The sequence below is a fragment of the Orussus abietinus genome, unplaced genomic scaffold (genome assembly GCF_000612105.2).
Source record: "Orussus abietinus isolate OABI.00-Male unplaced genomic scaffold, Oabi_2.0 scaffold89, whole genome shotgun sequence".
Taxonomy (NCBI): Eukaryota; Metazoa; Arthropoda; class Insecta; order Hymenoptera; family Orussidae; genus Orussus; species Orussus abietinus.
The window spans coordinates 265,924-280,056 of NW_019394246.1; the positions used below are offsets into that span (position 1 = coordinate 265,924).

Below are 14,133 nucleotides of genomic sequence, written 5' to 3' on the forward strand. Positions count from 1 at the left end.
GGCCGCCCCTCGCATCTTTGGCATCGATACCGGACACCCTTTACATCTATAACCTTGGCTTCACCCGTTCGGCGCTCTACCGGCGCCATCTTGTGGCGGCCCGGAAAACACGGCGCGATTTACAATCCGTGCAGCGCAATCGCGGTTTAAAGGGCGGCTCGCTGGAGGCGGAAAACACCCCCCGTAGGCCGGTCTACCTCTTATCAGCTGCGATCAGCTGTTCCAAGCTGTTGGAGGCGCAAGCAGGCGCAAGTCGGTGAAAGGGTACCATCCAGCGCTGTCACCACAAAATTGCCGCTCGTTAGCTCCCTTGAAGAAACCGAACACGGATTCCCGAGTGGACAAGTGCCCTCCATGTAATCCTTTTCGATGGTACCGAACGAAGGGCCGGTGGAGCATGCTCGCTGTTATGACATTATGTAGAGAGGAACAGGTTTCCAAGTCGTGCTCGTGACACATCTCCACCTGTCTCTACGGGGTAACGTCACGATTCGATAGATCTTTCCTCGTTTACGACTTCTGGGACGCTTCGGTGGCTGTTGCTCGAGCAAAATGTAGTCTTTGCTTTGGCTCGAGTTATGGTGCCTCGGTCATGGCACGAGTCCTTGGATGTGGTCAAGGTGAGCCCATCGACTGAGTCGAACAGCCCGTAATGTTAAGGCAGGAATCCAGAGATATTTTTTAAACACATCTGCGGTACGATTAATACCCACGAAGTGTTATTTTCTACTTCGTTGCGATGGATAAGAGGAAGGATTTTAATATACGGATGTCTAGAATTGGGTTGTTGATTTCTGGCACTTGTCGCGTCACAGGTATTAAATAGAGTCGATCGAAGGTACAGAACCGAACTGGGCCATGAGTTGCTCCGTTGAGCTGCGACAATGCAGGCAATCAGGAATGATGGAGGATCCTCATAGGCTCGCCGTTATGATGAATAAGTCGCAGAGACTCGTCCTCGGTCTCCTGGTGCTCCTTCTGGTGGATATCATCTGGGTCTCCAGCTCCGAACTTACTAAGGTGAGATTGTTTCTTGCGATCTCGAAAACTGTCCAGAAGATCGGAGAGTAAGGAATAATTGAACCATGATACGGCGATGCGATGATAATTCTGTCTTGTTCCGTTTATATCATTCAAGTTATACTTTCGACAGTACATCTACAAAGAAGCAGCATTCGAAAAGCCGTTCTTCAGTACCTACGTTAAGACGTCGATGTTTACTGTGTACCTGCTTGGACTTTGCTTTTGGCCACCGTGGCGAGATCAATGTAACAAGCCCGCTACTTACATGGTAAGCGATCGAATTCTAAAGTACTCTGTTTCGTGTAATAAGTATCGGTGGCGTAATTAAGCACTGCTTCAGTTTATAGACCCAAATGTGGAGAACGATAACTTCTATTCGGAAGCTAACACGAGCTTGGTAAGAAGTTAATCATCTTTTCGGTAGTATTATGTTGAATTTCATAAATTCAAGAGTTCGGCAGTTTTAATTAATGTATATAACAACATCTTTTTTAGAGCGATCCAATGTTTGTCCCTGTCAAAACATCGGATCATTGCGATCGTTCCTCTGGAACGGAGAGTGACGACTCTTCGATTCGCTCCGTGAGATTCAGCAAACTTGCGGAGGTCCGTCACATGTCGGAGAGCAATGCGACGGATGCACTTTTGGCAAGGCTCAGCTACCAAGCCAGTATTAGAGCCGATGAGCACGCCAAGAGACAAGCTAACAAATTTTCTATACAGAAAGTAGCAAAGATCGCTCTAGTATTCTGTCTACTGGTACGTTCACTCTACAATCGGTGATTTCTAATCTATGAAGTTGTAATATACATTGCAAATTTCAGTGGTTCATGGCTAACTACATGTATCAACTGTCGCTGTCCCAAACCGAAGCCAGTATCGTTACTATACTATCTTCGACGTCAAGTCTGTTCACCTTATTTCTAGCTGCAATATTTCCCAGCAATGGAGGAGACAAATTCACCTTTTCGAAACTTGTTGCTGTGTCGGTTGGCATTTTGGGACTTGTAAGTTATGTTTACATTCCTTATTTTCAGGTATATAAGGCCTAATCACAAATTTTGTTTAATCTTTGGAGATTATTTTTGCTCCTGCATTATCCATGAAGGAATAAAGTTTATGTTGATTATCGCTTTACTTGTCAATTCAAAGATAACAGCCCATGAAATCGTTCTCTTTCAGATACTGGTCGGTATTTCAGACCTCACCCTGGAGACGAGCAAAGTGCCAACCGGAATAACTTTAGCTCTAGTCAGTGCATTTTTCTACGCATCTTACGTCGTATTTTTAAGAAAGAAAGTAGATAACGAGGACAAAATGGATATACCGATGTTCTTCGGGTTCGTTGGCCTTTTTAATCTGACACTTTTGTGGCCTTTATTCTTCGTACTTCATTACGGCCAGTGGGAGGAGTTCGAGTGGCCCGACACTCACCAATGGACTTTTTTAATTATCAACGGATTCATCGGAACTGTACTAAGCGAAGTCCTTTGGCTTTGGTGAGTTCCTAACTAACAAATTCCTACTTTTCCATAATGCATCGGGCACTTCTGCGACGTAAATTAAAAATACTGACCCCTCATTTACACTTTTAACCTCTAAAGCTCATAGTTAAATCTTACATTTAGCACTAAAAGACATACTTAACCGTTGCACTTTCAGGGGTTCTTTCCTGACGTCCTCCCTCATAGCGACCCTGGCTGTCAGTTTAACGATGCCAATGTCAATGCTAGCCGATGTCCTCTTGAAGAAAGTCGAATATCCCTTCATTTTCTACTTCGGAACCATTCCAATGATACTGGCGTTTCTGACTGTATCGCTGTTGTCGCACTACGACAACTGGGACCCTGTTACAGAGCTGATGCATAGGCTGCACATTTGGATTTGTCGAAAGAGCAGGTCCATGAGGTGCGTAGTCTCTTTATGTAACCATTCCTGTCCTGATCCAACCTTAAAGATGGACAGGCTCCATTCTAATGTACTCCTGGATACTTTAAACCCTCAAAACGCAGTTTTAGGGTGCCGGACTTGGAGGCAGAGCAGACAGAATCGCTTATCGGCATCAATAGCGAAGACCACGAGGCGTAATGCGACAATAACGTTGAATTTATGTGATACTTGTGTTTTAAGGACTCCGCAAGGGCACGTTTTCGTCGCCCCTGTCCTATTTTTTGTCTTTTTTTTTATCGCGAAGCCGCCGAGATCACGTAGTTACATTTTTTGTGCCAACGTTACTTTATTCTTCGCCATTAGAAGTGTCTACTTTGGTGTCCGGAGAAATTCCTGTGAACAACTGTATTTTCATTTGGACTCGAAGTTATGCAAAACCTTCTTGTCGAAGGAGTTTCATCGGTTGCAGATAAATACTTGACAAGTACTACAAAAACAGACTTTAATACGCGGATACTGTAGATGGAAATAATTTACTCGTACTCTACTCATAGTTTTCTACGTTTTTTATGTACGATGAATTTTTCCTCGTTCCACAAGTTTTTGAGAATTTTGTAATGCAGAAGTGGCACTGGGTACGTGTAGAATTTGAGACGAGTATCGGAGTACGATTTGAAGTGAAAGCAAAAATATTTATCGGTGATTCGTCATTTCTCTCCGACTCTGCAAATTCAAGGAAAATGTATACGATCTTTTGAACTGGGATGTGCTAGTCATGACGTCGGTGTCTGTTGTACCATTGAATCACTTTTCGAGCTTGAAAAGAGACCCGCAGACGTCAAAATAAAATGTTCAGAGTCGAAGGAAGAAGATACAAATGTGTCATAGTTTGAGGTTATACGAAAGTGGCCTCCGAGGAGTCTCGTTTATGAAACTTTCCTCCAAGCTGGGTGTACCGAATTGTTTGAAACTGTACCACATAGATACGAAGACCCTAAGGAAAGTCCTTACACCCGTGAAATTTCAGGCTCTCTTTTTTTAATTTGCTATAGACATTGTTTAAGATTAAAAAAAGGAATCTCACGAGTATCGGAACTTTCCTTTGAGCCTCCATATTCATGTGGTAAAATTTTAATGAATTATTACACCTAATTAAGAAGAAAGTTCCGCAAATAAAATCCCAGACGTTATTTTCATGTTATCTTAAAATGTTGCCCTTCGACGTACGCAGTTTCATCCACAGGAACTTCTCCAGAAGGATGTCGAGTGCACAAGTTGACGCGTTGGAATTTACTCGTTGATTTTACAGACATATTATTAATTTCACTTTTCTAAGTCGTATGCACTGTTTGCTCAGCACGAGGGAACAGTCCCCTCGTGTGTTTGGTTGCTTCTATTGGCGAGATACGTTTTGCAAGACCACCAATATACATAAATGTATATTAAAAGTATATATATAAATATGAAAATATATTTAAGGCAAGTGCAACGGTGAATGGACACTCTAGCACCCGGTGATAATAAACTTTACGTCATTTTGTTGTACTTCTTTGTGATGGTGTTTTACTCGAGGGACTAACGGAATTACCCTTCAAATTCTCACGAAGGATCATGTACAAAGAACACTGCGACGTTCAACTGGTCGGAAAGTAAATACTGGAAAACGTGTATTTCTTCACTATCATTCGGTCGAATGAAAGAGCGTCCAATCGTTCTCCACATCACTACTCGAAAGTGGATTTCTGAGCTACCTTCTTAAGAGTTAGAGAATAAAAAAAACCATGGCTGTGTATTGAATAAATAGTGCGAGTAATTTAAGTATACATTCCTGAGGATTGATTAAATGGGTGGAAAATAGATCCCTTTGATTTATTTGCCTCCAGCAACGAGGTTAGGTTCCATGCCTCATGTCAATTCCCCACAAGCCGTTATAGTGACCTTCTGCGAAGGAGTGCCAGATTTACTGCCGCACTTTTCCATTTTTTTCAGCACATCCAAACCACTGAGGACGTGTCCAAAGACAACATGCTTTCCATCCAACCACTCTGTGCGTGCCGTACACATAAAGAACTGTGACCCATTTGTGTTCTGTCCCGAATTGGCCATCGATAGAGTCCCGGGCCCTGTGTGCCTCAAGTCAAAGTTTTCGTCTTCAAACTTATTGCCATAAATTGACTTTCCACCGGTGCCGTTGTGGTTCGTGAAGTCTCCTCCTTGGCACATCTGGTAGATAATCTTATAAGGAAAATCTTTTAACCATTTTGCAACCATGAATCACGAGCTATCACCTCATCACGAGTTACCTCATTCAGAGCATATCACGAACGAGATTAAATATACTTTAAAAAGCTTTAGAAATATATAATGCGGAAACAATTGGCAATTATTTATAAAGGATACAAATTCCGGAATTATTCTGTGAAAGATGCTGCCCTGGTAGCCATAGCCCTTCTCGTGCGTGCACAAACATCGGAAATTCTCAGCCGTCTTTGGAACGATGTCAGCTCTGAGCATCATGATGATCCTGCCGATTTCCTGGTTACCGATGCTGATGTCAAAGTACACCTGTGGGTTCTGCTTCCCTTTTTTCTGTTGGTCCAATTCCTCTGGCTTACCACCGTCCCCTGATTTTGCCTTCAGGGTTTCACCTGCGTGCTCCTGCAGCCAGACGTCGTCAGCCCATACTGGTTTCGACGACCCCTCTTTTATTTTCTGTGGCTTCGCGATATTCACCCTTATCGTTCTCCCGAACAGTTCAGAATCGTTCTGTGTGTAGAAGCCTTAAATTAGTAACAAACATTCTTTAAACCCAATCTTTTAAATTTTGACTAACATTATTTGGTCGAGAACCAATTAGAACACATGTAGTGATCAAATATGATTTTTAATGTACCATGTTATCAATCGCTGTAGCAGCATCTTCGGCTGCTTCGAATTCAATGAACGCGAAACCTCTGTGTTTCTCCGATTCATAATCCAAGGGAATTTGCACGTCGACGATCTCTCCAAAAGGGATGAATGCAGCATGAAGTACCTTCTCATCAACCTCCTCCGCTAAACCACCTAGAAAATAAAAATATATATTAATTGTGTATACACATTGCAGAATAACATAACCTACATAACCTCTCCAAGCCAGAGATACATGTAATGCGGGACTAACCAATATTACTGTATCAGGTTTAATAATGTCAAGTACACAATTGTCAATCAAAAACCTACCTATATAAATTGTTCTTTTTGTGTTGCTGGTCATTGTTTAACAGCCGGTTAGCAAAACGATTGTTGACGCTTCTTACAGCCGTGGTTACATACATATAAGTCTCGAAACTTCACTGAGTTTTCGTAGCCATTTTTCTTTTCTACAGCTGCCACCGCGTGGCGCTGCGGACAGTAAAAATTTCCCGATAACTTTAAAAACTCGTTTCAAATTGGCAAACCTGTATCAAACGTTATTCCACGTATAAATGCAAATAGAACGTTAAGAAAAATGTATAAAAGTATAAGTACAGAGGAATGTTGAAGTAAACTAAAACCTAACAAAACGGTTGACCTTTCTTTCATTACAAATTTGAAAAAAGAAAACTTAGAACCACTCATCGAAGTGAGACAAACTATTATTACCGTAATTGTTTCGTAATATTTTTTACTGGACGCGAATTCCTCTACAGGCGTACAAAAGACGAAACTGAAGGAAACTCTGCATACGAATATATCATCGACCGTTTGTATGTATCTAGTGAACACGAATGCCGCTTTATAATACATTGACGGCACAAAATTTGCAGGAAAGACATTCATGTCCGCCAGTATACGTCGGTTCTCGCCTCTATAAAACTCAACAGTACGTAACAAGTCTTTATAATCGCAGAAAATATGTATCTGTGTATTTATAATATGTATTATTTTCGGTCTTAACACTAGTCAACACTCTTTCAGGGCTCCTAGATGAAGTCGAGTTCGATCTCACTGTTCCGCGACGGTGGTGCGACTTCTCTCAGGCGGCGCCAACCTGCAAATATAGAAATTTGCCTTGTCACTTTTTCACATTTTCGTCTTTTCGTCAATGATTATCCCTGCAGTAAAGAATTTCATTGACTCCGTCTCCATCGTACTCGAAATCCGGGATTTATCATGTCCCAACCAAGTAAATCTGAATTTAAGCTTCAGCGTGGACGCTCAGAATTTAATCTGCGTATTGATTAATACGATGGAGACGTGGTCAATATTCAGGGTGTTGATTCCGTATCTTTGGCGAGAGTGCTCGTTTCTCGCACTGTCACCTCACATGAGTTTATTAACTCGATTCTCCAAGCGAAAATGTGAGATCTCTAGATCGAAAGAACTCGGAATTTCTGATCGAAGAGTCTCACGCGAAGCATCTCATATTTCGACCGTAGTGAAAGTTACAGGACCGCGGGAGGTGCTCACTTTTAGAACTTTCACTAGAACCGACTCCCTGCAAAGATGCCTTCCGATAAAAAACGAATAAAAACAAAAGGAAAGAAACATGTCTGACTTGTGAATAGTGATTAACTCGTCGCCGACGATGCTCGAGGTGTCGAGGGGCGTCAGGAAGGTGAATTGGCTTCGCTGATGAGACCTCGCATGGTCCATGAGAATGTCCATTATTACTTTCCGATTGACTTTGTCCTGAAAAATAAATAATCCTCTTCTTATCCCTTGAATCTCATTCGCAATAAGTAGAACTTTTAAATATCGTACACTGTTAACTCCGGTGTGAAGGACCTTATTATTGTTTTCACTATTTGAATTTAGGAAAAAATATGTAAATAAATTTTTCGTTCTATTAAGCTAAGCTTTGTAGATATTAATTAGGTGAACGATTTGCGCTGATATATGTATTTGGCATGGGACCCTGCCGAGTTTCTTTATGATCCTCGTACCATGAATACGTCGAACTCATCGAGGAAGTAAAATGGCAATCCTGTACATTCCCAGAGGGCGAGAATAAAAGCCACCGTGGAGTAGGAGCGTTCTCCTCCAGAAAGACATCTGGCGTCATTTGTGGGCCTCGGAGCGTCATTTTCCGCGCTGACTTCCAAATGAAGTACTCGACTGGAATGGTCGATTTGGATTCCACCCTAAAAGCAAGAACCGTTGAAGAATCAACATTTAATACCACCTCGACATTAGTTTCTAATCGTCTTTTGAGGGTGCAGAAAATTCAAGAAATTCGAGAAATTCTCTAAGACTCATCGGAGCACATTTGGACCGATGGCATAAAAATCGCTGTTTCGATGAAACGACAATTCGTCCACATAGAAAGCTTCGTAATGACACAAATGTATGCAAAATATTTAATTCTAAATAATTCTATCGACACGTTAAATGAGAAAACTTGAAATTTCTGCAGAAGTGAAAAAAAATGGAAGGCATAAAACGGCAGATTACGCACGATGAATAAATTTTCACGCGAAAAAAATACGAAAGATTAAAAAATTCCCTCCAAAGAGAGTCACACACTTTGTATTGTCTAAGAGAAAGAACGTTCTTGAAGGCCTCCTGGACCTTCTCTCCGATGAGCTCCTTCATCTCGTGGTACATCTTCTTTCGATTGACCAATCGCCTCAAGTGTTTCTGCATAGAACGGAAAAAGTCAATTTATGCATCGAAGGCTCCACCAAAAATCGAGTAAACCATTAAACGGTCTAACGAAACTCACGTTGTTGGTCCTCTCGACTTTCGTGGCAAATTGCATAGCCTCCAAATACTTCGATTTCTTCACTTTGAGGTCGCGTTTCAATTGCTCTTTGGTTCCAATATTTTTCTTCGCGTATTCAATGTACATCTTCAGCTGGGCAGCTTCCTCCTTGATCGTTTCCATCGATCTGGATTCAATAATAAAACGATAATTTAGAAAAGATCTGTTTCTCTTAACCAGAAGCAGTGTGAAGCCTTCTGTACTGAAAAAGCAGCGATACATGTGGGCACTTATAGATTCTCTAAATTCTTAATCTCATCGAAGAGATTTCTGTACCGACGTAATATTTCCAATTAAATTCAACTGCTGTAAATGATATCAATGATATAAAAAAGGTGCTTCGAAAGGAATTTCTTGGTTAAAGAGGACCAATTTTTAGCTATTATTATTATTCTAGGAGAAAACATTTCACCTTTGAGTTTCTATCCTGTCGCATCGTTTGCTCGCATCATCTACCGCTTTTTCCACAACCCTGTTCTGCACTTCAACGTCAGCAATGTATTTCTGGACAGCTGCTTCCGCAGTCTTTAGTTCCTGATCTGTTCGTATATCCGTGTTGATTTCACCCTTCTCCGCGTTCAGTCCCCTTATCTCATCCTAAAAACAATGTTCATTTGAACAATTTACAGCATTGTGAAAGAAGTATGGATTTAACGTTTTTTTTTAAATTCCTTATTCGCAATACAAGATATGAATATTCCAGCCTTAACGTCACTGGTCTTCGCTTTTCTCAAACTCAGCTTCGTAATCCCTTTAAAAAAGCATCGTCAACTAAATTTACAAGCTAAGCGTGCAGACTATCGATGTAAAAAAAATTACCAACACCACAAGCCTTCATCTCAACATTGTTTTAAACAAAACCCAAAGCAAAATAAAATTATGGAATAAACAGCCCAGTAAATTATGGAATAAATCGCCAATAAGAAAGTAAGTTTCATTACCTCGATTGATGCAATTCTGCTGCGAATCTCCTGCGCAGCACTCTCATGTTTCTGGACATCGACTTCCTGTATTCGGAGGGTTTTCTTTGCCTCTTCGACTTTTTCCAAGAGACGTTTTTCTTTCTCTCTAACGCCAACGGCAGTTTTCTCCAATTCCTCCAACTCGGATTTCTGTAAGAATCCGCCAAAAACGAGATTACTCACAAAGTACAGTACACATAAGACATTAATCATCGGATTCTCGTAGGACTTTGTAGCTTTGTAATAAAATGGAAGAAAGACTTACGAACACTTGTAGGGAGCCCGGGGGCTGAATGGATTCACACTCATCGTTGAGTGCCTCGATGTTGGATCTCAACTTGGTCTGCATCGAACGCAGTTTGGTGACCTGGTCGACTGCAGTTTTCAGGTCCATTGCATTTCGCTGTTGCCTTTCACGAACAGCCTTGTTCGCATCCAAAGCTGAATTTAGCTCCTCCTGGGCTGCGACAAGATCCTCTTCGAGCATTCTAAGCAAAAATTAGAAAAACGCCAGTAAAATAAGATTCTCCCTGAATAATAAGCAGTTGAACATGAAAATATGATCCTAGTCAAAACCGAGAAGCTGAGAATTATGAGAAAGAAAAATCTTAAAAAGTCAATTACTCGTAATTGAAATATCTATTTCTGACTAACCGTATCGTCTCAGCGGTCGAGGCTTGAAGATATTTCGCCCTGAGACCAGGTTTCCCACCATAAGACCGATAATTAGGGTCGGGAAAGAAAAGGTCGGCGTTCTTCGTGATAGCGCGCGCGCAATTTGGTGGCACCTTCTTAAAATTCGACATAATATTGCAAGCTTCCTCGTTGGTGGGTATCAACAAAGTGCATTCGGGTTCGCGTTGGTCTATCAGACAATTCGCGACAATCGGATCGGACACTTCGATCACGTCCAACAGGTTGCTGTATTCCGGTGCTCCGGTGGACTTCCGAGAGACGTTGTGCACCTTGAAGAAAAAAACGCAACATTACAGTATACAAAGTACGTGGCAAGATTTCAAACAATTCGATACACCCAACTCGAAGAAAAGTTTTATATCGCTTTAAAAATTAAAGGACTCTGAATTTTGAAGTCTACCTGATGAAAGAACTTGCTGCAAATGACATGAGGCATGGGCTCGTTCCGCAGTACTTCTCTCATTATATTGGTTAATGTTTTGGCATCGTTCTGGTTGTCGACACAGAAGGATCGCAGGGAGCCTGCTCCTATGTAATCCTCCACTGCAGCTGCCCAGGTGGGGTCCTTCAGTTTCACGTAAGACCCTGAAACGATCCAGCAATTCTAATAATTCGACTTAATAGGTACGCATAAAAATTTGGTGAACTGTGAGAACATGTCAGGACAATTAGAATCATTAATTTCAATTGATAATACTTATCAACATTTCAGATAGTTAACATTATTGTACGCACCTATAGGACCTCGAGGCATTTCTTTGAATCGACCTTTCCTGAATTCTTGTTGAATTCTGTTTACCAAGTGCGGCATGTTCCCTCCATATATCATCAGAGTGTTATCGGTGTCCTGCTTTAAATTGCTCAGTTCTCGCTGAATTTTCTCTGAAACAGTAGGACATAAGAATCACATTATCGTATTAAAACAGCATTTAAAATAATCTACTTCTCCAGCGATTACTTTGGTGTCAGTGAAGAACCGATCAACTATGCAAGGATTTTTCAATTAACATTACCATTATAAACATGCCACTTTTAAACGATAAAAAGTTTAAGGAAGAAATCAATTAAATAAGACGATTACAACATGACGTTGGAATAGCTTTGAACATTGTTCCATTAATAAATGAAAATGGAATTTTACACATAAAAAAAGTTCTACTAACGAGCTCTGGCGTGACATTGTTCCCTGTCGTTGAAAGTCGATCGTTCGTCTTGTTGGAGTCGCACTTTATCCGCCTCCAGATGCATTTGATCGGTTTGTTTCGTTCGTAACATTGCCTCGACCTCGTCCAATTGTTGCATGTATTTGGAAACGGTTTGTTTTATTTGTTGCCTTTTGTCCTGCTGGTCTCCACCCCTGTAACAAAAAAAAAATTGAATCAAAGGACAGGGCGAAAAGAATTGTACCTCACCAAAAATGACTCGACAAAAGTTGTATAGAGTATGTAACCACCAGCGGTCCAACATTTATTATAAAGCTTTGTATAAAGAGAAAAACCATACCCTTCCAGCTGCTGAATCTCAACGGTGAGCTTCTTCATGTCCTCTTGAAGTCGATCCAAGGTGGTTCGTGCTGTTTTCCAATCCCTGGTTTTGTTTGCATGAATATCTGTAGACTCTGTAAGCCGTTGCTTCGCAGCATCGACTTCTTTCAAAGATGTTGTCAGTTTATGCTCCAAACTTTTCACTGTCTTATTCAGTTCCCTGGAAGATGGAGGGTTTTATCTCTCGTAGAAGTAAATTAAATTGAAATGAGAATTTCTAGCTTGCTGAGAATTCTTACTGAATTTTGTTATTCAGCTCTCGTATCCTTGAGTCTCGATGCTGCTTTTTGTCGATCACAGCTTTCACTTTTTCTTCAGCGACCCTGAGGTTCTTCTTCAGCTGCTCTAGCTTTCGTTCTTCTGCTGCAGTCTGTAATTAATATTATACACGATCAAATATTAGCGAATTGAATGAGATTTTGAGAAACTACAGTCTTATCCTACAATTGCTGTATAAAACCATAGAATTTTGCAATACAAATTTTAAAAAAGAAGTACAACAATGAATATAGAGTAAATACGTTGAAAATTGTGTATTTGCTTACCACACACCACTGTAACTCATGTTGCAGTCGGTCGTATTCCTTGATAGATTCATCGACACTTTCTAGTTCTTTCAAATTCTTCTCCAAGTTGTCGACTTGGTGCTTCGACTCTGTTAGCCTCTGTAATAAAGTACCACCAAAAATCATCGAATCTTCTTTATAATCGGGGAACATAGCTTTACTTTATGAAAGGTGAATCAAGCCTGATAAACTTTATTCTTTACATACTTGTTTACAATATTCTTTGTTACATACCTCTTTGGCATCGTTGAGATGTCGTTGAGCGTTTTCACTTAAATCGTAAGCTCGTTTGTAATTGTCACCAATGACATCCAACTGCGTCGCCTTCATGAACAATCTGTACTTTTCACGAGGATCTGCAGTTACCAGGAAAGTTCTCGATATATCTTGATTTAAAACCGAGATTGGATTGTCCACTTGAATGTTCATGCGGCATATGATTCGATCCAACTCGTCTCTTCTTGTGGAAATTACTTCACCTGCAAAGTTAAAATGCTATATTTGCAGATCATGATTCGCCTATAAGACAAAACAAAGGAATAATAACTTTGAACACATTACTAAATTATATTATGTTGACTAATTTGAATAAAGTTCTCGTATTTTCTTTACCTCTCCAGTTCTTCAATTTGTACACCGAACTTGCTCCGATGGTTCGAACAACCGTAATACAATCTCCATACTCTTCTTGCTTATACGCAGACGGTCCTGTATTGAACAATGTTATTTCTACAGTCGCTGAGTTCTTTCCTTTCTTAATGAATTCTGCAAATGAAATGAAGAACGAGATTGAAAATTCTGCTACAAATATCAGCCTTCAACAAAAAATCTAAGCCATTAATACATTTTCTATCAAATGCTCATAAAACATTTAACAATACCTTTAATCGATGTGCCTCGACTAGTGATACTAGCTCTGGCTCCGAGTCCAACGGTTAATGCCGTCAATACTGCACTTTTCCCACTTCCATTACGCCCTACTATGAAATTAATATTAGGATTGAAGACAATCTCCATAGCGTCGTGACACATAAAGTTTCGCATGAATACTCTCATGATCTTTCCTGCTGAATCCTGAAAATTCAATAATCGTATTAATAAATACGTAATTTAGTTATTTAGAAAGAAAATACAAGACAGTTCATATACGCACATCTTGGGTGGTATCGAGTTCGCTGTCATCTTCACTTCTGTTTCGCTTGCTGTGATGTTCCTCCAATTGCTGTTGCTTCCTTTTATTCCGATCCCTCGAGACATTCGACATCCTTCGACGGGACTTTCGAAATCGAGAGTCCTCATGAAATCGGCGAAAAAGAGGGAAAGGCTAGACGAGCCTAGTTAGAAAGTGAGGTTACCTTAGCATTCGCGTAACCCGGTTAACCTGAACAGGAGTATCGGTGAATATAGACGACGAGATGGGTTAAAATTAGAAACTATTTACCAATAATATAAGTTGACACTCGTCCTTTGTCCATCAAAGTTTGTGTCATACACAAGCGATGTGTTCCCGCCACACGGTTATTTGTTTAGAAGGCGTTGCGAGTTCGTAATGTGTTCGAAAAGGCGGCAAAATTACGCGCCAAGTGTTGCACGTGGGAAGTTGCGATCTGGTATTCACTAGTCAAGTTAATCGGAGATTAACTAGTTACAACTGGTTTAAACTAAGTATGAATCAGTTAAACTTCGGTTAACTTGAATTATGAAATCAAGCCCTAATGAAAACGCGG

The 14,133-nt window shown here is 40.6% G+C and overlaps 3 protein-coding genes across 4 annotated transcripts; 1 reads left to right on the top strand and 2 right to left on the bottom strand.

The window, feature by feature from the left end:
- Positions 1–161: 161 nt before the first annotated feature.
- On the top strand, positions 162–4,458 carry LOC105701464 (solute carrier family 35 member F5). Of its 2 annotated transcripts, XM_012428223.1 has the most exons (9): positions 162–620; positions 816–1,020; positions 1,139–1,291; positions 1,364–1,420; positions 1,519–1,782; positions 1,848–2,030; positions 2,206–2,522; positions 2,686–2,931; positions 3,036–4,458. In XM_012428223.1, the coding sequence occupies exons 2-9, from the start codon at positions 859–861 to the stop codon at positions 3,109–3,111; spliced, it is 1,458 nt and encodes a 485-aa protein (XP_012283646.1). In that variant the 5' UTR covers positions 162–620; positions 816–858; the 3' UTR covers positions 3,112–4,458. The 2 variants fall into 2 exon arrangements, with proteins under 2 accessions (XP_012283646.1, XP_023288964.1); XM_023433196.1 differs by lacking the exon at positions 162–620 and having other exon boundaries at positions 859–1,020; positions 1,154–1,291.
- A 294-nt stretch (positions 4,459–4,752) lies between these two features.
- Positions 4,753–6,648, bottom strand: LOC105701465 (peptidyl-prolyl cis-trans isomerase E). Its single transcript, XM_012428225.1, has 4 exons — positions 6,136–6,648; positions 5,807–5,976; positions 5,314–5,679; positions 4,753–5,136 (listed from the first exon to the last, which is right to left on the bottom strand). Exons 1-4 carry the CDS (start codon positions 6,167–6,169, stop codon positions 4,819–4,821), a joined length of 888 nt encoding a protein of 295 aa, XP_012283648.1. The 5' UTR covers positions 6,170–6,648; the 3' UTR covers positions 4,753–4,818.
- A 103-nt stretch (positions 6,649–6,751) lies between these two features.
- LOC105701463 (structural maintenance of chromosomes protein 6) lies at positions 6,752–14,119 on the bottom strand. The gene is made up of 20 exons (XM_012428221.2): positions 13,848–14,119; positions 13,560–13,787; positions 13,288–13,480; positions 13,019–13,171; positions 12,641–12,885; positions 12,386–12,505; positions 12,080–12,210; positions 11,800–12,000; positions 11,460–11,653; positions 11,032–11,178; positions 10,697–10,881; positions 10,255–10,565; positions 9,866–10,088; positions 9,580–9,750; positions 9,051–9,235; positions 8,600–8,765; positions 8,401–8,514; positions 7,821–8,018; positions 7,433–7,566; positions 6,752–6,925 (listed from the first exon to the last, which is right to left on the bottom strand). The coding sequence occupies exons 2-20, from the start codon at positions 13,668–13,670 to the stop codon at positions 6,880–6,882; spliced, it is 3,228 nt and encodes a 1,075-aa protein (XP_012283644.1). The 5' UTR covers positions 13,671–13,787; positions 13,848–14,119; the 3' UTR covers positions 6,752–6,879.
- Between the last annotated feature and the right edge of the window lie 14 nt (positions 14,120–14,133).

What these genes read in the sequence shown, in the direction of transcription:
- LOC105701465 (XM_012428225.1), bottom strand. Translation starts at nt 6,169, where the DNA reads ATGACCAGCAACACAAAAAGAACAATTTATATAG. An exon ending in CTACAGCGATTGATAACATG is followed by an intron (nt 5,680 to 5,806) that starts GTACATTAAAAA and finishes TTCTACACACAG; the next exon opens with AACGATTCTGAACTGTTCGG. An exon ending in ACAGAATAATTCCGGAATTT is followed by an intron (nt 5,137 to 5,313) that starts GTATCCTTTATA and finishes ATTATCTACCAG; the next exon opens with ATGTGCCAAGGAGGAGACTT.
- LOC105701463 (XM_012428221.2), bottom strand. Translation starts at nt 13,670, where the DNA reads ATGTCGAATGTCTCGAGGGATCGGAATAAAAGGAAGCAACAGCAATTG. An exon ending in GAGCTGAATAACAAAATTCA is followed by an intron (nt 12,001 to 12,079) that starts GTAAGAATTCTC and finishes TCCATCTTCCAG; the next exon opens with GGAACTGAATAAGACAGTGA. An exon ending in GAGTTAATCACTATTCACAA is followed by an intron (nt 6,926 to 7,432) that starts GTCAGACATGTT and finishes CTATATTTGCAG; the next exon opens with GTTGGCGCCGCCTGAGAGAA.
- LOC105701464 (XM_012428223.1), top strand. Translation starts at nt 859, where the DNA reads ATGAGTTGCTCCGTTGAGCTGCGACAATGCAGGCAATCAGGAATGATG. An exon ending in CCAGCTCCGAACTTACTAAG is followed by an intron (nt 1,021 to 1,138) that starts GTGAGATTGTTT and finishes ATATCATTCAAG; the next exon opens with TTATACTTTCGACAGTACAT. An exon ending in CGGAAGCTAACACGAGCTTG is followed by an intron (nt 1,421 to 1,518) that starts GTAAGAAGTTAA and finishes CATCTTTTTTAG; the next exon opens with AGCGATCCAATGTTTGTCCC.